Genomic DNA, 25,268 nt, shown 5'->3' with positions numbered 1-25,268 from the left:
AAAAATATGTTCAACCTGTTACCAGTTATACAAATATGAAAACACATACACAAGATGTTGTCTATGAATGCATGAATAAAAGCTTAAAAACATAGGTTAGATGAATACCGAATTCATGAAAAGAAGTTACTTTGGATTGAGGATTACAAAATGGAACCGAGGGTGAGTACAGAAAGAACACCCAATTCACTTGTAATATTTTAATTCTCATATTTTAAAACTATTTTAAGGAAACATGAGAAAATACTATTATTTGTCAATTCTGGGTGGCGGATATTCAAGGTTTTTAAAAACATTATCCAACTACTTCGTATTTTTATTTGTCAAATTTAAAACACTAGATGTCAATGTTTTATTGAGCAAGAAATTTCAAAAGTTGACTCAAAAAGACTGCAAATACCTGAATAGTTTAAAATCTATAGAAGATCCCCCCAAACACCAGAGAATATCCACTGAAAAAGGCACCAAGCCCAACTGGTTCTATGGGTAAGTTTTCTATATTTCAGAAATAATGTCCTACGGAACCCTAACCCTGATACAAAGCAGAACTAGTTCATTAGCACTCCAAATTCAGTAGTGCCTTTTTAAAATACTTTTATTTATTTACTTCTAACTGCACTAGGTCTTCATCGCAGTGCCTTGGCTTTCTGTGTAGTTGCAAGCAGTGGCTACTTTCTAGCTGTGGTGCAAGGGGCTTCTCACGTCCCTGGCCTCTCTTGTTGCAGATCAACAGCTCTAGAGCTTGGACTCAGTAGTGGTGGTGCTTGCGGGGGGGGGGGAGGGTGGGTTGTAGTCGTCACACACGTGGAATTGTCCCAGAGCAGGGATCCAATCCAAGGAAGTCCCAGCAGTGTATTAAACGACAGAAAAACGCATCCTTTTGCACGAGTGAGGTTTATAAAAAGAGAACATTCATGATACACCAACAAGAAGGCAATTTTTGTAATATTACTAAAAAGTGAAATAAGGGAAAAAATCTTAATCTAAAGGCTCAAGACTGAACGTTCAACTGATGGAACAGAAAAAAAATCGTTAAACTTGGTAACCATTCTATTATGGATTTTTTCGAATCCTTGCAAACTAGGAATAGAAGAGAACTTCTAAATATAAAGAAAGAAAACATTCTCCTTAGTCAAAAGCAAAAGAGGCTGCCTCTACCCAGCGCTAGGCCATAAAATAAAATAAAATTTAACATTCGAAAGAAGGAAACACACGTGAGTAGTTGCAGATTATACAACTGTCTAATTAGCAATGGAAAGACACCGGCGGACCAGCCCTACGGGAGGCTCCTCGCCGCCCCGGGCGCCCCGCCCCCGGGGCCAGGCCCGCGCCCTTGCACGTACGCATGCGCAACTTTGGCGCACGCGCGCCGGCGGAGGAGGAAAAGATGGCGGCGCCCAGCTTCCCCACGCCGCTGTGCGGGCATGTGGGCCGCGGCGCCTTCAGCGACGTGTACGAGCCCGCGGAGGACACTTTTCTGCTGCTGGACGCACTCGAAGCGGCGGCGGGCGAACTCACGGGGTGCGAGGATGGCGAGGGTCCCCGCGGGAGAGGGCTCGGGAGTCCTGGAGAGGCGGCGGCGCAGGACCAAGGCACGGACTGTCGCCGCCCTCCCCGCGAGGAGGCGGTGTCGGCCCACTTGGGGACAGCCGACACCAGAATACTGTAACTGAGGATTTTCCCGTGGATGCACATAATCAGTGCGGCAGGGAGCCATCCGCTTTCTTCCCAAGGTGGTGTTTTGGTTTCAGGGGCTCCGTGTTTCCTCACCTTTTCAGGATGTAACATTTCCTGTCAGCTGTTAATCTGAAGAGCCTAAAGAGTGGCGGTATTATAACACGTTCAAAACCAAAACGTCCTGAGAACGCTGCGTCTCAATATTACCGTTTTTAGTAAATATCAGTGCCCCATGGCATTACTGAATCTACGCAGTACATAAAAGCATCCTCCAGCAATGGAAGGGCACAAAAAAGAAATGAGGTTGTAAAATACTGGACTAGGGGAGTGTGTTTAAACACCCTGGATAGCATACTCAGCTACCCAGCAAAAGCCTGGCCACGTGTGGCTACTGAGCACTTGAAATGTGACTAGCACTGAATTTTTAATTTAATTATAAAAAATTTAAAGTTACATGCAACTAGCTGCCTATAGAATATACCTTAGCTCATAATAAGTATTAAAATTGGTTTGTTGAAGCGCTCATATAGGTTTTAATTTAATATAAAAAGTGAATACTTTGTCATTTTTTAGATGAAAGCAATTTGGGTAGTTAGATTTAATTAATTTGGGCTTCCCGGGTAGCTCAGCTGGTAAAGAATCCACCTGCAGTGCAAGATACCCCCTGCTTCGATTCCTGGGTTGGGAAGTCCCCATGGAGAAGGGATTGGTTACCCACTGCAGTATTCTTGGGCTTCCCTGGTGGTTCAAATAATAAAGAATCCCCCTGTAAAGTGGGAGACCTGTATTCCATCCCTGGGTTGGGAAGATTCCCTAGAGGAGGGCATGGCAACCCACTCCAGTATTCTTGCCTGGAGAATTGCCATGGACAGAACAGCCTGGTGGGCTACAGTCTGTGGGGTCCCAAAGAGTTCACATAGCTAAGCTCACAGCACGCACAGATTTAGTTAGAGATCAAAAGTTGAAATGGGGTTTTTTTCAGGATGAAACAGACAGCTGTCAGGCTTAGGAGGTCCAAATTGTGTTTGTTTCTCTCAGTCAGATTTTTCTGTGTGTAAATTACCCCAACTCTTATAAAACCAGTTTTTCATTGTAAGCATTGAAACTTTTGGATCTACTGGAATACAGAATGGAACAGTACTGTGGTTTTTTTTTTGTAACAGTACTGTTTTATAACATGTCTTTTATTATCAAGATATCCCAGAAAGATTTTTAAGCACAAATTGCCTTGCTGTAAAAGGAACTGTTTTTATTTTAAAGTCTTGGGTATTTCTGGTCATGGAATTCTAATTATTTATGAGGCCATGATAGTTATTTTCAAATAGAAGCCTCCTGGTAAGATTCAACAGACCTTCCTACAGCACAGTAAAGTCTTGTCAGATGTACAGAGCAGTTCCAGAAGTTAGAAACCCCTAGAGTCTGTTAGTTTTGAATAGTTCATTTGGGAAGTTAGGTGCTAGAGTGCCCCTTAAATACCATCAAACCTATTTCTGGAATGGGGATAATTTGTACTTTTACTGTAAATACAAGATTATGTTGTTGTTGTTGTTGTTGTCATATCCAACTCTTTGCAACCCCCTGGTCTGTAGCCCGCCAGACTCCTCTGTCCATGGGATTTCCCAGGCAAGAATCCTGGAGTGGATTGCCATTTTCTTCTCTAGGGGATCTTCCCAACCCAGGGATCAAACCCTCATCTCCTGTGTTGGCAGGTGGATTCGTTACCACTGGGTCACCAGGGACACCCATATACAAGATGATAGGGAAGAATAAGTATGGTAGAATCAAGAATTTATGTATTTAATTGCATTCTTAAGAGTGTTATTAATATTCTAAGGTCAGATTACTTGGGTGTTTTCCCAATTCAGTGTAGTGATGTACAAATACGGAATTTCTCTGCTGCTCTCAGTCTATTATTAGTAGAAGAGGGTTGCGGGGGGAGCTTCTTGTCTTCCCCTGGGATGTGCTGATGGATTCATGAGTTACTTCAAAATGAGAGAAAACATCTTTTATAAATAAATATTGTAATAATACCTTTTTGTTTTTAGGAAACACCAAACTAGGAGCTCCTTCTGGGAAAAGCTGATGTCTTCCATATTAATATTTCCAATCCTAAATTAACATTCCATTGTTTATGTAATGTTTTGTGAAAATTAAAAACTATCTCTTATTTTGCAGACTTCAATCACATACCCAGAATTTCAACAGTTTTGAACAATAAATGAGCACTAAGTGATTGTTGGAAATTAGCTTATTTATAAATTTCTTTTATATTTCCATGTATTTGCAGGTGAGGGATGATTCTGGGAAATAGACATTAAAAGCATGAGTTATTTTCCATGATGTATATTTTAATACCACTGTGCTAGTATTTATTTTGTTTTGTTTTTTTAGAGTGGAAATATGCCTCGAGGTTGGCTCAGGGTCTGGAGTGGTGTCTGCATTCCTAGCCTCTGTGATCGGTCCTCAAGCTTTGTATATGTAAGTGTAAGTAGACACATTCATCCACACCTTGGTCTGAGAGAGTCACTGTGACTATGACTGCTTGAATGAAACCATTTTTGTAAGTGGATAATATGTATCTGATAGTGTCTATTTTAAGTGTACTCCGGACTCTGATTACAAATTATGCCTCCCTAAAAGTGACAAATGCATGTTCAGAATTGTCCCATTATACTGCATAATTATAGAAGCCACATAATAATTTTAAGTCATCTCTAAATTTGAATCATTTTTAGATAAATAATTTATCAGAAGAAAATTGGAACATAATGTCTTTATAGAAGATTTGAGAATATAGAAAATACAAACAAGAAAATAAAAATCACCCATAAATTTTACCACACGTGGCCCAACTGTTTCCTTTTTTTCTTTCTTCACTTCCTGTATTTTTCATTTAATACTGTATGGTGAGCATTTTCCCTTTAAATTTCATTTTTGGTAGCTGCATAGTATTTCTCCATTGGATTCATTGTTGTTTTTTTTTACCATTTATTTTTATTAGTTGGAGGCTAATTACTTTACAGTATTGTAGTGGTTTTTGCCATACATTGACATGAATCAGCCATGGATTTACATGTGTTCCCCATCCCGATCCCCACTCCCGCCTCCCTCCCCACCCGATTCCTCTGGGTCTTCCCAGTGCACCAGCCCCGAGCACTTGTCTCATGCATCCAACCTGGGCTGGTGATCTGTTTCACCCTTGAGATTGGATTCATAATTTAATAAATTCCTTCAGATATGTTTGCATGTAGCTATATTCTACTCTTGGACTTTACATCAGTATAACAAATTTTTTCGTCAGCATGACAAATCTGAATTGTTTTTTTATTCACCATTATTAAAGTATTTCAATTTTTTTCTAAATCTACTTTATATAAAAGGAGTGGAACATTCTTTGAATTTTTATCAATAGGCATAGGGTATAGTTTTTTCTTTTCGGTTTATAGATGTACCGATGTCAGCCCTGAGGCAGCAGCATGTACCCTGGAGACGGCACGCTGTAACAAAGTCCACATTCAGCCAATAATTACAGATTTGGTAAGCTGTTACTCCTTGTCCAGAAGTGTAATAATTAATTTTCTTTTCAATTAGGTTAAGGTCAAGATGATTTATGTCAAGATGTGATTATTTCATTAACTTTTAATGAAATAAAAGTGATTAGTTCATTAACTTAACTTTTAACCCAGTACAGTACAGTGCAGTTCAGTCGTTCAGTCATGTCCCAACTCTTTTTTAACCCACTACAGCAAGTAAATTCTTAACTGATCAGTTCAGCTCGGTTCAGTCGCTCAGTCGTGTCTGACCTTTGTGACCCCATGGACTGCAGCACTCCAGGCCCCTCTGTCCATCACCAACTCCCGGAGTTTACTCAAACCCATGTCCATTGAGTCGGTGATGCCATCCAACCATCTCATCCTCTGTCATCCCCTTCTCCTCCCCCCTTCAGTCTTTCCCAGCACCAGGGTTTTTTCAGATGCATCAGCTCTTTGCATCAGGTGGCCAAAGTATTGGAGTTTCAGCTTCAACATCAGTCCTTCCAATGAATATTCAGGACTGATTTCCTTTAGGATGGACTGGTTGGATCTCCTTGCAGTCCAAGGGACTCTCAAGAGTCTACTCCAACAGCACAGTTCAAAAGCCTCAATTCTTCGGACCTCAGCTTTCTTTATAGCCCAACTCTCACATCTGTACATGACTACTGGAAAAACCATAGCCTTGACTAGATGGACCTTTGTCGGCAAAGTAATGTCTCTGCTTTTTAATATGCTGTCTAGGTTGGTCATAACTTTTCTTCCACGGAGTAAGCTTCTTTTATTTCATGGCTGCAGTCACCATCTGCAGTGATTTTGGAGCCCAAAAGTGATTTGGGGCTCTTAACTGATATAATCCACAATCCAAAGGAAACTTCTGTTGGCTTGTACAGATCAGGTATCTTTCAGTCAGAAGTGAAGAGAATCCATCAAACTGGCTTTAATAAAAAGAGTGGATGGCTTCAGGCACAGCTGGTTTCAGGAACTCAAATGATGTTACAGGCATCTTTTTCTTAGCTCTAAACTTCTTTCTAGTAGCTCTGTTCCTCTGCAGTCTTTGGCTGCATGGTAGCAAGATGCTTGCATGTCCATGTCTTATTTCTCAGCAATGCCACAGGGAAAGAAACACTTTTGTTTCTTCAGTTTCTCTAGCAGAAACCCCAGACTGAGTACCATTTGTATCAATTTTGGTCATATGCCCATCTCTCGGTCTGTTACTGTGATCCACGGGGATTGGATATGCACAAGATTGACTTGAGCCTGAGTGGTAGTCCCTCTCCCTAAGCTGGGTTGAAATAAACCCTACCCCTACCACTCTGACTGAGAAGGAGCGGAGGTAGAGTTTCCTCAATGAAAGTCAAGGAGACGTCATCAGAAGAAAGGCAGAACGGGTCCAAGGCAGGTAAAAACAGCAGGTGACAACTCCAGAACCATTACTTTTAAGTTACGCATCATACATTTTTCAATTCCAGTTTTTAGAATATTTTTGATTATATGAGTAAGATTTGGATAATTTTGAACCTTTTTTTACTTATAAATGTTAATGACTTTTTTAAAGCAAAAATCATAATAGTATGTATAAGGTGGGCCTAAGATGTATAAAATGCTTTTGTGCTGTTTGTCCTGTATTACTCTTATACTGATAAGGTTTTGAGGTTTTTCTTTTTTTTTAAACTCACAAATGATTTAAGGAATCAAGCCAAAGATCTAAGAAATTTTGTATCACTAGAAGTCATCAGTGCCATTATTAAAAATTAGACTATCAAGAAAGATACTCAGTTGATTTACATGAAATCAGTATGGTGATTTTGCTCTTGAAATTTTTTAATATGTCCATAATTAGTATTAAATATATGTTTTTTTGGTATAACAATAAAACTTTAGAAATAGAAGAAATTCAGAATGTCTATTTTTGTTAACAGGTAAGGGACATTTTTGAAAGTCACTAAACTAATACAGTGATAAATCCAGGGTTTATGCCCAGATTGTCTGAATCAAAACCTAAAGGTCTCACAGCTTTTTGGAGGTGAAAGTCAGTTCTAAAGCTGTCAGAATCCATACTGTCAATAATGAAAGTTGGCCATGATACTCAGTGCTGACTTGTGGCAAAGAAAATAGGAAGAGGTAGGTATGAAGTGAAGTGAAAGTTGCTCAGTCATGTCTGACTCTTTGTGATCCCATGGACTATTATACAGTCCATGGAATTCTCTAAGCCAGAATACTGGAGTGGGTTGCCCTTCTCTTCTCCAGGGGATCTTCCCAACCCAGGGATCGAACCCAGATCTCCCGCTTTGTAGGCAGATTCTTTAACAGCTGAGCCACAAGGGAAGCCCACTTTCAAAACTACATTTGCTTGTATTCAGAACACTAGACATAGATTATCAAAACTATCAAAAACTATTGTTTTGGATAATTGAGTTTGTTTACAAAGTTTACAAAATTTGTATTTCCTTTTTAGTTTTAGAAGGAAGTCTTTTTCAAATGTGTCTTATGCACTTCCTTACATTCTTAAACTGAACATAATTTTACCTTTTAGTGATTCAAGGTCATTAATATGAATATCAGTCATCATTCTGTACTGTATGTGATGATGACAAGGCTTATTAGATTCTAAGTTTTTCTGCAGTGATTCTGAGTTTTTATTTTCTCTCCTCTTTGTCTTTTCACTTGATTTATGTTGTCATATTTCACTGCTACCCATAGATTGCACTTCCTCTCTCTTTTCACATGCTTTGTGCTAGAAGTGCGTGGATGTGTGCTAAGTCAATTCAGTCGTGTCCAACCCTGCGACCCTGCGGACTGTAGCCTGCTGGGCTCCTCTGTCCATGGGATTCTCCAGACAAGAATACTGGAATGGGTTGCCATGCCCTCCTCCAGGAGATCTTCCCAACCCAGGGATCGAACCCATGTCTCCTACATTGCAGGCTGATTCTTTTACTGCTGAGCCACCAGGGAAGCCCTTGTGCTAGAATATCAGGCAATTCATTTAGTTAGATTTGTATTTAAACTAAGAGTTTAACACTCCTGAATAAAAGACATTTTTCATTTTGTTCTATAGAAAGTTGTATCAGTTCAAAGACTTAAAAGACGCCAACAACTTATGTTTTTAATGTCTCTTCCCACTATTTTTACTTCTTTTTTCTTTGATATATAATTGTTTCAGCCAGTACATTTACAAGTTACTAAAGAAGTAGAAAAGTACTGCCCCATCATCTGGTATTTTTGTCATTAATATATGTTTTCTGTCATCTTACAAAACATTTCCTTTAGTTGTAGAAAATAAATATTTAAGTTAGCAGCTATAAATTTAAAGTTGTGTACAAATCTATGTAGAATATATGAGAGCTTGTCTCCTTATTTTATCTTCTAAAAGTAAGCGCAGAGTGTAGCTATTGAAGCTATTGAAGAGCAGAGTGTTCATTTTGATAAATAGCTTATTTTCCTTATTTTTAGGTGGAAGCATATTTTTTTAATCTGAATCAAAATATAAAAATGTTTATCTCCATTTCTGTCTTAAGTTTGGCCTCTAACACACTTTTGTCTAAAAATGTGGGAGAATATATTTAAAGATTGATTGATCCATCTATCCAACCATCTACTTATTTATTTATTTCTGGGTCCAGCTTAAAATTCTGACTCTCTGGAACATTTTTAGGTCAAAGGCTTGCTACCAAGATTGAAGGAAAAGGTCGATCTTCTTATATTTAATCCTCCTTATGTAGTGACTCCACCTGAAGAGGTAAGACATACAACAAAATTGAATTACTTATATTTTCATCTGTTTTCTATCTCAGATCAAATGTACTTCATTATATGACATCAGTCAGCTGCTAATAACAGACTGCTCTGACTTTACTCATGTGTGAAAGTGAAAGTCGCTCAGTCCTGTCTGACTGTTTGTGAGCCCATGGACTATATACAGTCCATGGAATTCTCCAGGCCAGAATACTGGAGTGCATTGCCATTCCCTTCTCCAGGGGATCTTCCTAACCCAGGGATTGAACCCAGGTCTCCCACATTGCAGGCGGATTCTTTACCAGCTGAGCCACAAGGGAAGCCCAAGAATACTGGAGTGGATAGCCTATCCCTTTTCCGGTGGATCTTCCCGACCCAGGAATCGAACCAGGATCTCCTGCCTTGAAAGTGGATTCTTTACCAACTGAGCTATCAGGGAATCCTGATTTTACTCATAATTGTCAATTATTGAATACTGTTGGTAGACATAGGAAAGGAAATTCAAACTGTGATCCGTATCTAGTCTTTAAAATCCCATCCACATCAGGCCATGGTATTTAAATAGTATTTGTATGTATACCTTTATCATGAATAACAAGTTTGCAAAACAAAATATTTTAATCAGCCTTAAATTCACATAGGAATTATCTTTGAAAGTCTCAGGTTTGCTCCTTTCACAAGTATTTGGAAATAGGGGAGGAGGAGAACCAATTCTCACTTCAGGTAGGAAAAGATACAACCTTGTAATACATGATTATAAAGTTTTCAGTAATGAAGAGGTAAACTATATTAGAAGTGTTAGGCACTCAGTCATGCCTGACTCTTTGTGACCCCGCGGACTGTAGCCGGCCAGACTCCTCTCTCTGTGGAATTTCCCAGGCAAGAATACTGGAGTGGGTTGCTATTTTCTTCTCCAGGAGATCTTCCTGATCCAGGGATCAAACCCCCGTCTCCTGTGCATCTTGCACTGCAAGTAGATTCTTTACCCTCTGTGCCACCAAGGAAGCTAACCATATTAACCACTTCCCAATTTAAAGAAAGAATGGCTAAACCAGACAAAAGTTTAATAATGGACTAAGGCCTGCTTTCCTTTGAATTATTATACCTATTTTATTCTTTGATTATCAGCAAGGCTGATAAATACTACATTCCTCTCCACCAAGATGGGAGAGGTCTGCATTGGTGCTGCCGCTCCTACTGGGAAGCTGTTGCTCCCCTGACATGAAACCATTTGAGAAGGAAAGTCATTGTCATGAGGTGAGCAGCAGTTGAGGGAAATGCAGCTAAATGAAATACATGCAGCTCCGGAAAGCACTATGGAAATAAATATCAAGAGTAACAAAAACGGTTTAGTCCAGTAATCTCAGTCTTTGAGATGTAATTTAGGAAAATCATTAACAACAGAATAAAAGTTGTAATTTACAAAAATATGTTTATTGCACCTTTATACATGATGGCAAATAATATGAGCCTAAATATGTAACAGAAAAGAAACAAGTAAATCATGGTTTATCAGGCCCACAAACTACTGGGAAGCCTAGTGAATGAAGAGAAGATTCTGGGAACTGGCTGACACGATTGGGCGTCCTTCCTGCCACACTCCTCCTACTAAGCTATGTGTGTAATTATACGATGCTGAGTGTGGGCAGTGTCTTGGGCTTTCTCACCGTTCCAACAGAGAAAGCTAGTGTCATCCATTAGCAGAGCAGTTAGTAGGGTTAAAAGGCAGCGTAACAAAGATTTCATGGAGCTTAAAAACATGTTTTACAGTGTAAAACATTAGGAGACGAATTGAGAGACTAGTCTCTGTCATGACCTGAATCAGTGGTCTGGAAACCAAATGAAAATATTTTGGTTTATGAAGATGAATAAAATCATGAAGGTAAAAGTTAGGAAACTTAGAGATTAGATCCAGGAGATGTAACATACAAATTCCAGGAGTTTGTGCATATAAAAAGTTGTGTCTGTACTTACTATTCCATCCCTAAACGTGAGGTTAGATATTGTGGTTTGAACCGGTGACCTGTCAAGGATCAGGAGCAGGCAGTCAGCAGGCCACCAAAGGTGACCCTCCTCCCAAAGATGGGAACTCCTTTCTGTGGCCTGTGAGACTGTGGTTGGTGCCAGGCCATCCTCCTGAAGGGCCGTCTCCAGTGCAAGCAAACAGCTGGCTGAGCATCCCCGGAAGGCAGGTAGACAGGGTCCAGCGCCGAGGGCCCCTAGTCCACGCTAAACAAGGCCATCGCCATGCATGCTTTCCACGGAGCACTGCACTCTGTGAAACACTCAGAGACTGGGCACCACAAGGCAAGGGAGGAAGCCAAGGAGGAGGAAGACGTGAGCCCCACAAAAAGGGAGTGCTGGGAGTGCTAGGAAAGGAGTCTCCAGGGGGAAGTCTGATTAAAACAGAGGAGCTGATCAATTGCCTTAACTTTATGGGAAATTATACGGAGAAGCTTATGATATGTATAAGAATAATTTAAATTAAATACAAAAAAAAAATAAGCAAATGGACATACTCAATGCCCAGCAATAGCTAAATAAGAAATGATACTTTTACACTGTAAAATATTATGTAGCCGTTAAAAAGGAAATTTAACTATACCCGATCACACAAAGAGATTTCTGTACAGTATTGTTGAGTGAGAAAAGCAAGATATAAGTAAGAATGTAGATACAATCCTATCTTTGTAGAACATGGACAAAAAAGAAAAATGTGTGTGTGTGTAGAAGATGGGAGGGGAGCAGACGAATAAAACTGTAAAAGGGGAAAAGTACAGTTTTTTAAAAGTGTATGAACATATGTCTCTTAATTATACATGAACATGGTTATAGGTATAAAGAAATTATTTATGCTTTGACAAATGAATAAAACTAGAGTGCAACTGTACATAGATAATTTAAACTGAAATATAGACAAAGACCATTAAAGGGATTAGGAAGAAAATAATTATATTAGAGTTTAAGTAGTTTTTGAGTGATTTCTTCAATATATTCTTTAGTTTTAGAAATGATATACAGTGGTAAGGCTCTAAAGATTTTTAATGCTATATAAACTCTCAAGGTTTTGTTTCTATAATAAGATTGTTATAGGAAAAAGTGCTTCCTTATACCTTTATATAATAAATGGCTTCCCAAGAAAGGACTGTGATACTCTGAGTAATCTAGAAGAGTGCCGGCTGCAGTGGGACGTTGTCAAACTTTGTTTCTGTGAATTAGATCTTTTATAATACAGGTTCTCCCATCTATTTTCTTCCTGATTGTTCTGTATTAAATAGAATAATTTAAATGTGTTGATGGTAACAGCTGTTATTAAGCCACATTATTACATGCAGGGCACTGTTCTCAAACTTCAAATATACTTCCTCATTTATTCCTAGTGGACAAAAAGACTTTTTTTAAATCATTTTCCTAACTACAGATAAAAGTGTTACTTTCCTAATTTTACAGATAAGAAAGGAAACTAATTCATCAAGATTAGAGACGAGGTCACACATGCTAGGAAACGGTGGGGCTCAGATTCACCTTTACCACCACCTCCTCATCAGCCGTAAAATACGAAATACATACCTGTTTGGTCAGCGAAGCCTTTCAAAAAGATTCCGTTGTCTTCTGTGTGTGTGTAACTTAGAGCAGTCTTTCTCATTGGGTGCAGGTCGGGAGTCGCGGGATACAGGCGGCTTGGGCTGGTGGGAGAAGCGGTCGTGAAGTCATCGACAGATTCTTACCACTGGCTCCAGATCTCCTCTCACCAAGAGGATTGTTCTATTTAGTCACCATTAAAGAAAACAATCCAGGTAATACAGACCATTTTATCTTTTAACCATTACCTTAGCTGAAATCAAGGTTAATGTGTCAAAGACTGTAATTAAGGAACCCAGAATGTTAATGAATGTAGTCGCTGACAACTGCTAATACAGACATAGCATTCATGTTGAAAGAGAAGAGAGGTTTTTAAGAGGTAGATTTTTCTGATTTTAAAGAATATTGTCTTTCTGAGGGGGTTTCCCCTGATTTTTTTAAACTAATACTCAAATACAGAGTCTGTAATTTCTTCTTCTAACACCTCACCTTCAGCACTGTGAATTTTGTTTTCTAGTCTTTATGTCATTGGCAGTTCTGCTGTATATTCTTTAGTTCATCTGAAGTTTTATCATGAAAGCTATCCCCTGATATTGATTTTTATATCCTGGCTTTAAGATTAGTTGGTAACTAAATTGACTGTAATCTTTCTTCTCTTTTCTGTACATCTCAGGTTTGACTTTTATGTGATACATTATGTTCTCAGACCCTCAGATCACATCATAATTTCTAGTGTTGTTGGTTTGGTTGGGGAGGGTGTTGTGTGTGTGTGGTTTTGTTAGGTTTTTTTTTTTTTTTTGGCAACTCCAGTTTCCTGGTTTTGTCTTTGAGGTGTTAAATATTAACAAAGGGAAGGTTTTACTTTTTTCAATACTCCTGAAACAAATAAGCTACTTCGTTTACTGCCACTTTTCAGCATCAACATATGATTTGCCCATACCCTTGTTGGCATTTTTCATCCAGAAGGAGGAATATGGGGCAGAGATTAGAGCCAGGCGACTAAAAAATGAATCATTTTCTGTAATGCCAAGTAGAACTCATCTTTCTGTTGAGTCCAGAGCAGGTTACCACTGCAGTGCAGTCCTTCACTCTTGACTAGAATTCTCAGCAACACCCTGAAAATACAGAGTGTGCTCATCTGTCTGAAGTCCAAATTCACTTTAATAGAAATTACGTGGTGTACACTGTTTTCTCAGATGAGTAGAATTTGTAGTCTGTTTATCATCTTATTAAACTGTTTAGTGATCATGCACACTTCACCAAATGATTTAATTGGATTTTTTCTTTTGTTTTAATTTTCATTTTAGAAGAAATTTTGAAAATAATGAAGACCAAAGGTCTACAAGGGACCACTGCCCTTTCCAGGCGAGCAGGCCAGGAAATCCTGTCGGTCCTGAAGTTCACCAGGCCCTGATCTACGGTGTGTGCTACTTAGAGCAGAATGCTTCTGGCATATTTGAAACTGAAAGTTGTTTCTTTGTTAACAAGTAAAATTGTCAGAAATTTGTTATGTAGAAAAAGGCAGGCAAGTAGGGCATTTCCTTTTACCCAGCAGTCACGCCTACAGGAATATTTGCACAAATGCAAGTAAATATATATATATTGAATTTCACATATGTATTATATTTAGAGAATATATAACGAAGAATTATACTTAAATATATGTGAAGAGGATGTTCACTGCAGCGTTACTCGTGATGGCAGAACAATGAAGTTAAATGTCCATCAGCAAAGGGATTGGTAAAATAGAGTACAGTATTTTCATGTTACTAAACATCTCCAGCCATTAAACATGAGTCACGTCTGTGCACACCCAACCAGAACGGTTCGTTACAGGCTTCTGATCAGTGAAAAAACGCAAGTTGTAAAATAGTGTTAACCTATGTGTATATTTTTAAAAAACTAATACCCAGGAAGGTTTGTGTTTTATGTGTGTGAGAATTCTCCGAAGGTGCAGGTGGGAATAGAGGGACCTTCATTCTTCTGCCGTTTGTACAGTGATAGTCTGTTCTGTAATGAAGCAGCCTTTTATATAAAAGTTTCTCAAGTCCACCTTCCCATGCTTATTGTCTCCATTCTCTTCTGTCGTTTAGAGTGGCTTCTGCCTCCATCCTTCTCCCTGCTCACATTTCTCCCACTGTTTATCCTCTATCATATATTTCTGTTTTCTTCTTAGATATTGCAAACTGCTCTTATTTTTTTTTCCTAGATCAGGGAGAGTTGTATGTAAATAAACTCAACACTCAGATTAATCACGTATTTAAGAGCCTAGGGCAACCCACTCCAGTGTTCTTGCCTGGAGAATCCCAGGGACGGCGGAGCCTGGCGGGCTGCCGTCTAAGGGGCCTCACAGAGTCGGACATGACTGAAGCGACTTAGCAGCAGCAGCAAGAACCTAGGGGTCCTTGGTGGACCAATGGTTCAGAATCTGCCTTCCAGCGCAGGGGATGCAGGTTGGATCTCTGGTCAGGAAATTAAAGGTCCCACATGTCATGGGGCAGCTAAGCCCGCGCACTGCAGCAAAAGAAGCCCGCGCGCTGCAAGGAGCAGCCGGCGTGCCTGCCCACGAGCTGTGCCAGAGACCCAGTGCAGCCAACATGTAAATAATAGATAAAGAGGTTTTTTGTTTTTTTTTTTAAAGAGTCCTCATGTATCTTTCAAGAAATGTCAAATTACCTTAACTAAGTTTAGGAACCTCTTCTGTAACTCCCCGCCACCCCCATTTAAAATATGCAGTTGCCCCTCGAACAGCATGGGTTTGAACTGTTCAGGTCCACACACTCGTGCATGATCTGTTTCAATAAAGACACCGCAGTGCTTCACACTCCATGGTTGGTTGAATCCGTGGAGGCCATGGAGGGGCTGGCTGTAAAGTTACACGTGGATCTTTGATGTGCAGAGGGTATCAGTGCCCTAACCCCTGGGTTGTTCAAGGGTCAGTGGTATTTATGAAAGTCAATTAGCAGGACTATAGACCAAAGTGAGAGGAATCCAGAATTTATTTTTAATTTGGTTACATTCAGAATCACCTGAGGAAGTTTAAGATTATATAATCTTAAACCCCACCATCAACCCATGGAATACTCTGCTTACCAGACCTTAAAACTTTTTTTTTTAAAACTGTACTACTTGAGACTTCCCTGGCATTCCAGGGGCTAAGACTCCGTGCTCCCATTGCATGGGGTCCGGGCTCAATCCAGTCAGGGAACTGAGATCAGATGTGCTACATGGTGCAGTGGAAAAAAAAAACAGAAAGTACTTCTCAACATTCTTTGAGGCAGCCTAACTTTACAACTGTTACTTTAAATAGCATTCTCACTGAATCCTTAGTGTGCATGCTCAGTCGTGTCCGACTCTTTGTGACCCCGGTGACTAGCCCGCCAGTCTCCTCTGTCCATGGGATTTTCCAGAGAAGAATACTGGAGTGGGTTTCCATTTCCTGCTCCACAGATGCTTCTTGACCCAGGGGTCAAACCCATGTCTCCTACGTCTCCTGTGTTGGCAGGTGGATCCTTTACCACTGAGCCACCTGGGAAGCACCTTAGTCCTTAGGACAATCCACAGAAAGAAAAATCATCCTCCTCTGATGTCCAAAAAGGTTAAATAGCTTACTCAAAGAGACACAGTCATAATGGGTGAAAACAGTATGGCAACATTTCAGACACAGGTCTGACTCCAAAAGCTGGCATTTCCTCTGCTTATGCTACTTTCAGCAGCAAAAATATAATTAGTATTTACTTAAATCTGATATCCATTAAGTAAATTTCCATTCCCAGAAATAGTGTCATCTAAATAATATCTTATCATAAATGACCTGTTGTATCCCAGGAGGGAAAAAAAAAGATAAGTAACCTTAGAAATTTATTGTGGGCTTTCAATCATAGTTTTAGGGAATAAAGTCTTGAATTTTTTTTTTCAAATAATGTTTGAAACACTTTTAAAAATTTATTTATTTTTTAATTGAAGGATAATTGCTTTACAGAATTTTGTTGTTTTCTGTCAAACATCAATATGAATCAGCCATAGGTATACATATGTCCCCTTCCTCTTGAAACACTTTTAAAGTAATATGGAAGACTTCTATCAACATAGGTGACTAAACATAGAAATACTATGTAAAAGACACCAAAGATTTCACATGTATGGCTGTTACTGACTGAATTGTTCTTCCATCCACCCCAACACTCACCCAGCTCCACCACCACCAAATTCATATGTTGAAGCCCTGTTCCTTATACCTCAATGTGATTATATTCAGAGATATATAGAGAGGTAGTTATATAGAGAGGTAACCTTTAGAGAGGTAGTTAAATAAAATGAGGCCATTAGGATAGGCCCTGATCCAATCTGACTTGTGTCCTCCCAAGAAAAGGAGAAAAGATACCCGGGATGCTTGCACACAGAGGAAAGGCCATGTAAGGACTTAATGAGAAGGTGGCCACCTACAAGCCACGGAAAAAAGGCTTGAGCAGAAACCAACTTGCTGATGACTTGATCTTGGATTTCCAGAACAGTGAGGAAATAAATAAATGCTCTCAAAGCACTTCAGCCTGTGTTATTTTGTCATGTCAACCCTAGCAAGCTAATAGCTAAAGACAGAATTGCCCACATTCTGCAAATAGTTAAAGTGGAAAAACAAAAAATAGAATTGGTCGCCCAAGGAACACAGATACTGGAATTGTTATATAGAATGTTTGAAATGTTTAAAGAATTAACATAATCAAAAAGAAAACCACACAAACAGATCTGTTTGGAATGAACAAATTTATGGCAGCTTTTAAAAATGAGGAATAGAATTCCTGAAATCAGAACCACTATGGAGAGCGTAAAAAAGTAGCTAACCAAGAGAATTAATGAAATTCACAAAATGCAGCTCAGAGGGACAAAAGAGAAAGTATGAAGGAAAAAAGAATAATTTTGGAGGATAGAATGAAAAGGTCTAACAAAACAATTCCAAAAAGAATGTAAGAGACACGACTGTCTGGAAAGGTAATGGCTAATGTTTTTCCAGAACTGATATTTTAGAAAGAAGATGAAAAAAGCAGATAAAAGGAAATCCACACCTATTAATAGATATATAGTAATGATATGCAAAATATCAAAGGCAAAGAGATCTTAAGAGGCAATCAGCAGAGGTTGGCAGACTGTAAATAAAATTTTAGGGCACATCCTCACCCGTTCATTTCTGCATTGCCTGTGATTGTTTTGGCCGTCAGTGCAGTGTTGAGGAACTCCAACAGAGATTGTAGAAGCCATATGGCTCACAGACCACAAAATATTTATTATGTTCCTTTAACATGTTTGCCAAAACCGCTGCCATAAAGGAACTCTCATTAGAACAAAAACAGAGTTCTCGAACATGAACATGTAAGCCAGAAGCCAGTGGAGTAAGATCTTCAAAATATGGAGAGTAATGGTCCACCTACTGTGTTCCCAGCAAAACTCTTGACAAGTGAGGTTTTAAAAAGTAATGTTTACAGGTAAAAATGAAGGAGTTTACTAAAATGCTATCTACAGTAAAGGAACTCCTAAAAATGTATTTCAGGAAAAAGGAAAAACACCATGGAAGTCTCAAATGGAAAAAAATTACTGACGGAAAATAGAATGAGAAATATGTACACAAATGCAAACAAACATAAAATACTACTAGTTACTATAGTGTGCTTCAAGTGGCTTGAAAGATGAAATAAATACTGAACAGTTGCTTATAAATTAGAGCACTTTGATTAGAATGAAAGTGTTCTAAATTCTTTGCAACATTCAGAAGGTAAGTTAAGTTCAGTTGCTCAGTCGTGTCCGACTCTTTGTGATCCCATGGACTGCTGCAGGCCAGGCCTCCCTGTCCATCACCAACTCCCGGAGTTTACTCAAACTCATGTCCATTGAGTCGGTGATGCCATCCAGCCATCTTATCCTCTGTCGTCCCCTTCTCTTGCCGCCTTCAGTCTTTCCCAGCATCAGGGTCTTTTCCAATGAGTCAGTTCTTCACATCAGGTGGCCAAAGTATTAGAGTTTCAGCTTCAGTCCTTCCAGTGAATATTCAGGACTGATTTTCTTTAGGATGGACTGGTTGGATCTCCTTGCTGTCCAAGAGACTCTCAAGAATCTTCTCCAACACCACAGTTCAAAAGCATCAATTCCTCTGCACTCAGCTTTCTTTATAGTCCAACTCTCAACCATACATGACTACTGGAAAAACCATAGCTTTGACTAGACGGACCTTTGTCGGCAAGGTAGTCTCTGCTTTTTAATATGCTGTCTAGGTTGGTCACAACTTTTCTTTCAAGGAGCAAGCATCTTTTAACTTCATGGCTGCAGTCACCATCTGCAGTGATTTTGGAGCCCAAATAAATGAAGTCTGTCACTATTTCCATTGTTTCCCCATCTATTGGCCATGAAGTGATGGGACCGGATGCCATGATCTTCGTTTTCTGAATGTTGAGTTTTAAGCCAACTTTTTCACTCTCACTTTCATCAAGAGGCTCTTTAGTTCTTCACTTTCTGCTGTGTGATGTCATTTGCATATCTGAGGTTATTGGTAAAGACAGTACTTAATACCTCTGTGTGGTAAGTTGAATAACAGCCCCCAAAGATATCCATGTTCTAATCCCTAGAACTCTGTAAATATTACTTTATACGGCAAAAGGGACTTGGCAGAAGCAACTAAGAATTCTGAGATGGGAAGATGATCCTGGATTTTCCAGGTTGCCTCTCAGTGTAATCACAAGTGTATTATAAGAGGCAGAGGGAGATTTTACTACAAAAGAGGGGAAGGTATTATGACGACACTGCTGTCTTTGAAGATGGAGCAAGGGACTGTCAGCCAAGGAGTGCCAGGGATGAGCCCTGGAATCTAGAAAAGGAAAGGAAATGATTCTCCCCTAGAGCCTTTGAAGGGCTTGAAGCCCTGCTGTCACCTTGATTTTGGTCCAGAAAACCCCGAGACTTGTGGCCAACAGAACTGCAAGCGAATACGTTCCTGCTGTTCTAAGCCACTAAGGCTGTGGTGATTTGTTCCAGCAGCTGTGGGAGACTAATACGTTATGGTCAAAGTCCAAGGGTAACTACCAAAATAGTAGAAACAGGAGCGGAAACAGCAAATTATAAAACAAAAAGCCTCAATTAATGCTCTAAGACACCACCTTTTGGTCTTTCTGAGCTCTTAGTAATACCTTTAAGTTCATCTTTCAGCCCTGAATTTGATTTTTGCTTAAGGCAGCAAAGTGAAAACAATTGAGGCTGAGTCTCACTGTCATTCTCACAGATCTTTAAATTCCAAGTACATTGGCTTAACTCATCGGCATAGGCAACAGAACTGGCAAGAAGGACCTCACAATTTAAGTGAAGAGTGGGAAAGGAGTGTGAAGTACAGGTCACCAGAGAGACTGGTTTCTATCCTATAGCCCTTGGCGGTGGGTCCTACAGAAACACTCCTGCATATGGGCCCTTACAATGTTTGGGCTGTGGACTATCACATGAAGACCCATTGGCTCCAGTAAGCTAGACTAATGGAGGTTCCGCAGGGATACTGCAGGACCCAGCACTGCCCAGAAGCGTAGGATTGGAACGTTTACCCTACTTGAAAGCTAACAGGTTAATCTGACACAGTTTCACTGTTGGCAGAGGAAGGCAGGCTTTCTGGATCAGAGACAAAGAACTTCATTACTCAGCATAGCATCATCAACATGTTTTCATCGGCTTCCCCGGGCCCGTGAGCACCATGGAGGCCCAGACGGGTACCTACATACACAGTGGGTTGCATTATAGGAGAGAAAGCCTGGACCCGGGAAACCTCAATTCTTCACCACGGGCATCAAGCATGCCTTCCCGTTGCTATGGAGACATGCTATGTTTATCAGACTGGAGGATAAGAGTACCTATTCTTTAGTTGAAAAATGCCTTCTCTCTGCTTTGAGAGACACTCTCCCTCTTTGTATAGTGACTACAGGATGGTCACTATACAAGTATTCTTTAAGAGGTAATCCAGAACAGAGGGAAGTTAGTGCCTTGATTTTAAGATATGAAGAAACCCAAGAGACCCACGAAGAATTGTCTTCCAACACGAGTCTTCAATCAAGTAGGGGAGATAAGGGACGAGGAGCAGTGACTGTGTGTCCACAGGGCCTTCTGCGGGGATACCGCAGTGACTAACAGCTTGTGTGATAGAGTCTCAGAGCCTGGGTCTTCTGAGAGGTGGTTTCCCTGCCTGACCGCCCCATCAGGATGATGGTGCAGATTCTGGTGAAAGGTTTGGTCCTCCAGGCCCAATCCTATTCAAGTCACCACAACGTGGGCTATGCTAACCAGCTGGTTTCAAATAGGTGACAACTAGGAAAATGTAACCGTTTATCATTGCCAGAATTCCGAATACATTAGTGAGACACCTGAAGTTTGGTGGTACCACCAGAGGCTTCTGTTACAGCTTTGGAGTGCTATTCATGTTGTGTTGATCTCGTTCAAGGGCTGGCAAAGCACAGCCCACAGGCCACATCTGGCCCACTACGTGTTTTGGTAAATAAAGTATTATTGGACCACAGCTCTTCATTCATTTGATTCTGTGATACACTGGCAGAGTTGAATAGCTGCCCATAAAACATAAAATACTTACTACCTGACCCTTGGGCTTCCCAGGTGACTCAGATAGAATCTGCCTGCAATGCGGGAGACCTAGGTTCAATCCCTGGGTCGGGAAGATCCTCTGGAGGACCTTACTGTCTCGGATCACTCACTCTGGAGGAATGCAGATGCTATGTTTGCTGGAGAACTCAACCCCTTGAAGACACCCAGGTGGTGAGGGGCCACAGTCTCTGGCCCATGGCCATGTGAGTGAATCGTTTGGAAGAACATTCTCCTTCAATCAAGCCTTCAAATGATAACTACAGCCACAACCAACAACACAACCTCAATTTCATGACAGACCCAAAATAGAACCACCCAGTTAGACCAGCCTCAAATTCCTGACCCATAACGTGTGTCAGGAAATAAACGTTTTTTAAAATGGAAGGCTTGGGATGATTTGCCACATAGTAACAATCAACAAAACCATGAAACAGTTCTACTCAATGATGAGCTTCTTAATTTGTAACATGCACATTGTCATCAGATGTTGGTTGTATCTTCCATGGAATGAATATTCAAGAGGTTCATTCACCGTCGTGAATTGAATTTTAAAAATTTTTAATAAATTTTGGCACTGATTTAACTGATTTCTTTTGATGTGTCTAATGACACGGATATAAAAACTGACATTTAACTACAAAGTTCTGCTAATGGGCTTCCCACGTGGCACTAGTGGTAAAGAACCCGCCTGCCAAAGTGAAAGCCGTGGGTTCGATCCCTGGGTTGGGAAGATGCCCTGGAGAAGGAAATGGCAACTCACTCCAGTATTCTTGTCTAGAAAATCCCATGGACAGAGGAACCTGGCGAGCTATAGTCCATAGGGTCAGAAAGAGTCAGACACAACTGAAGCAACTTAACACACACTCTGCTAATGAAACATCAGTTATGATAGTTTTGCTTTTCATGTGTGAAGTTAAAATTGGAATAGAAAATAATGAAATTATTTGAGAAAATCACTTGATTTAAAATGAAGTCATGCTTCACAGAGTGATATGTAAATGCACTTTTTGCAGTAGCTTATAGTAAAGTCATTGTCTTTGAGCAATCACCTTGAAATAATTAAATTCAAATTCACTTCTGCTTCATAGCTTTCTTAAGTTAGAAAGAACATTTTTTCTAGCACAAAACTGTGCTCCACCCAAATCTGTATGTGCCCTATCTCCACTGTGCAGATTTTAAAGTACGTCCACAAATCCTTCGACACTCCTCCCTTCAAAACATGGAGCCTACTTTTCAACCTCTTGGGTGTAATCTGGACTTAGTGATTCACTTCTGAGGATCAGAGTATGCAAAGAGAAAAACAGTAACCTCAACAAAGTAGAAATAATAACCACAATGAAGTCTATGAAGAAATTTATTTTATTTTCACTATAAAATAAAAGTGAAGGCCAAAATGCTTCCTATATTTTTTAAACAAAGTCAAATTATCAGTCATATTTAAAACTATGAAATGAAAAAGTACCACCTATCAGTACTTGTGGGAAATGGTTCAACTAATAGAGAGAACCACATCTCTCAAACATATCTACTAGAAAATAAAAAAATATAGAAAGTCAAAGAAAAACTTACGTTATAAAAATAAATAAACCATTACAAGTATAAAGAAATAATAGAAAAAAGTAATGAAACAAAAGAAATCTGAATCGTTAAACAAAATAAAACCTGAAAAGATGAATTAGATAAATCTTTAGTTAGGTTGAGCAAGAAGAATGAGAAATAAGGTGCAAATAAATATTAGGGATGAAAAGATCATACTTACAAATAGTGTATAGATACTAAAATTCATAAGTATCACAACTTTATACCAGTCCATTTGAAAACAGATAAAAATGAATAAGTTCTTAAGAAAATAAAACTAACTTGCGAACAAAAAAAAGAACATCTTAAAGAGTCTATGACTGTTAAAGAAAGTGAATTAGTGTAGTATCTGTCCATTCTTTTTACAAAATAAAATCAGGCTTTCCTCATGGCTCAGATGGTAAAGAAGCTGCCTGCAATGCAGGATACCTGAGTCTGATCCTTGGGTCAAGAAAATTCCCTGGAGAAGGGAATGGCTACCTACTCCAGTATTCTTGCCTGGAGAATTCCCATGGGCAGAGGAGCCTGGTGGGCTATACAGTCCATAGGGTCACAAAGAGTCAGACACAACTGAACTGACAAACACACAGGTGGTTCTACAAATGAGTTTTACCAAACGTTCAAGAATCCCAACTTAAAATCATTGATATACTAGTCTATCAGTGATACCAAAACCAAACAGAAACAATATAAGAAAATTTTAGGTTAATCTCACTTGTGAATATACAGTACAAGAAAGATCATCATAGGGTGGTTTGTGAACAAAGATTCAAACTTCGAAAAAATATCTTTGAAGTCCACAAACATGTTATTAATAATAGTATTGATCATGACCAAGTAGGGTTTATACCAAGCATGCCAGGATAGTCCAACATTAGAAAATCTATTTAGGTAATCACCACAAGGATAATGGGAAGGAAAAAAAGAAAACCTTGCCATTTAATTAGATGTAGAAAAAGCATTTGCTTAAACTCACCATCCATTCAGGCCTTAAGAAAACAAGATGGGAGATTCTGTAGAACTTTTCTCAGAACTATTGTCAAGCAGATTATGATAAAACTTGAGTTATGTAGCCATGTAAGGGTTTTAAATTAAGAGAAGTGCTATCCCCCCCCCAAAAAAATCTAACTACTTAATTGTAATCTTGTGACAACTGAAAACTCATTTCTAGAAACACATGTCAAAATGTATATTCTTTTGTTGACAGAAAATGTAACCTCTACATACCTGTGTGGGCCAAGTTTTTTAAAAAACATGCTTCAATCAACAGATGGCAGGTAATTGAAAGCAGAAACAAGACATGAGCCAGCTGTCTTCCATCAAGTCAGACATTAAAGAAATCTACAAAATTATAAACAATGTTGCTTTCCCCCCAAAACATTTTATTTTGGAAAATATAAATGTTTGTCATAAAAAATAAGCCAGTTCTGTACAAACAGGTGATAGATTTCTTACAGTCATTTAAAGTAAATTAATATGTTTTAAAGAAAATATAATCTTTTCACTTTGTCAGAGCTGTCAGTTCTTATTAGGGAAGAATTCGGGCTTCCCTGGTGGCTCAGCCCTAAAGAATTCGCCTGCAATGCAGGAACCACAGGAGATGGGATTTGATCCCTGGGTCGGGAAGATTCCCTGGAGGAGGGCATGGCAACCCACTCTAGTAACTCTTGCCTGGAGAATCCCATGGACAGAGGAGCCTGGCGGGCTACAGTCCATGGGGTCGCAAAGGACACAACTGAGTGACTTCGCACAGTATACACAGGCTTTGACTACAAACGGTTCTGCTGAACTTCTCTCTTTTCTGGCCATCACTAGGATCCGAGCAACAGGGCCTTTGGAAGACCGGGCCCAAGCAATACAGCAGTTTCTTCAACATTCCTAGCACCATGACTTGACTGGCTCACCTGGAAGATAGAGTGACCTGCTATTTGAAAAAGATGCTCTAACACCAAATCTAAAGTTAAGAAACATTTTTAACTCTCTAAAACTTTCAACAAAAAGCTCTCTGTGTGGGTCTGTCAAACTTGTATGGTAACTTGCTGCCAACCTTTCACTTACCATTTGTCAGAAAAGAATTTCCCAAACAAATTTTAGGTAAGTGTGTACCACTTCACATATTTGAATAAAATCAAGTTTAAACAAATGTAAATAAGATAATTTCCAGGGGCATACTATAAACACATTTTTATAAACAGAAATTGCTACATCATTCTTTTGAACATATCTAATAGAACCTAAATACTATAGCAATTTGATTCCCACCATTATCAATAAAATACAAGAAAGTTCAACTGTCAGACATTTAACATCATTCACTGGATCTGTATTTTTACTCCATTTCCCTTACAGAATTACAGTATATTTGGGGGGCTGGAAATAACTTATTTCATCCCCCCTACAATGTATGTGTGTGCGTGTGTGTGCACGCCAAGTCAATCAGTTGTGTCCAACTCTTTGTGATCCCATGGACTACAGCCTACCAGGCTCCTCTGTCTCTGGAATCTTCCTCATCCAGGAGATCTTCCTGATCAACAATTGAACCTGTGT

The 25,268-nt window shown here is 39.5% G+C and overlaps 1 protein-coding gene across 3 annotated transcripts; it reads left to right on the top strand.

Moving 5' to 3' along the window:
- The first annotated feature begins 1,374 nt into the window (after positions 1-1,374).
- N6AMT1 (N-6 adenine-specific DNA methyltransferase 1) lies at positions 1,375-24,037 on the top strand. 3 transcript variants are annotated; one of them, XM_061133973.1, is made up of 7 exons: positions 1,375-1,521; positions 4,069-4,155; positions 5,124-5,214; positions 8,863-8,946; positions 12,598-12,739; positions 13,832-13,944; positions 23,929-24,037. In XM_061133973.1, the coding sequence occupies exons 1-6, from the start codon at positions 1,388-1,390 to the stop codon at positions 13,936-13,938; spliced, it is 645 nt and encodes a 214-aa protein (XP_060989956.1). In that variant the 5' UTR covers positions 1,375-1,387; the 3' UTR covers positions 13,939-13,944; positions 23,929-24,037. The 3 variants fall into 3 exon arrangements, with proteins under 3 accessions (XP_060989956.1, XP_060989957.1, XP_060989955.1); XM_061133974.1 differs by lacking the exon at positions 23,929-24,037 and adding an exon at positions 19,789-19,848; XM_061133972.1 differs by lacking the exon at positions 23,929-24,037 and having other exon boundaries at positions 13,832-17,320.
- The last annotated feature ends 1,231 nt before the right edge of the window (positions 24,038-25,268 follow it).

The sequence above is a fragment of the Dama dama genome, chromosome 31, assembly GCF_033118175.1.
Source record: "Dama dama isolate Ldn47 chromosome 31, ASM3311817v1, whole genome shotgun sequence".
NCBI classification, from domain to species: Eukaryota; Metazoa; Chordata; class Mammalia; order Artiodactyla; family Cervidae; genus Dama; species Dama dama.
This window is presented reverse-complemented; position numbering and strand designations above follow the sequence as displayed.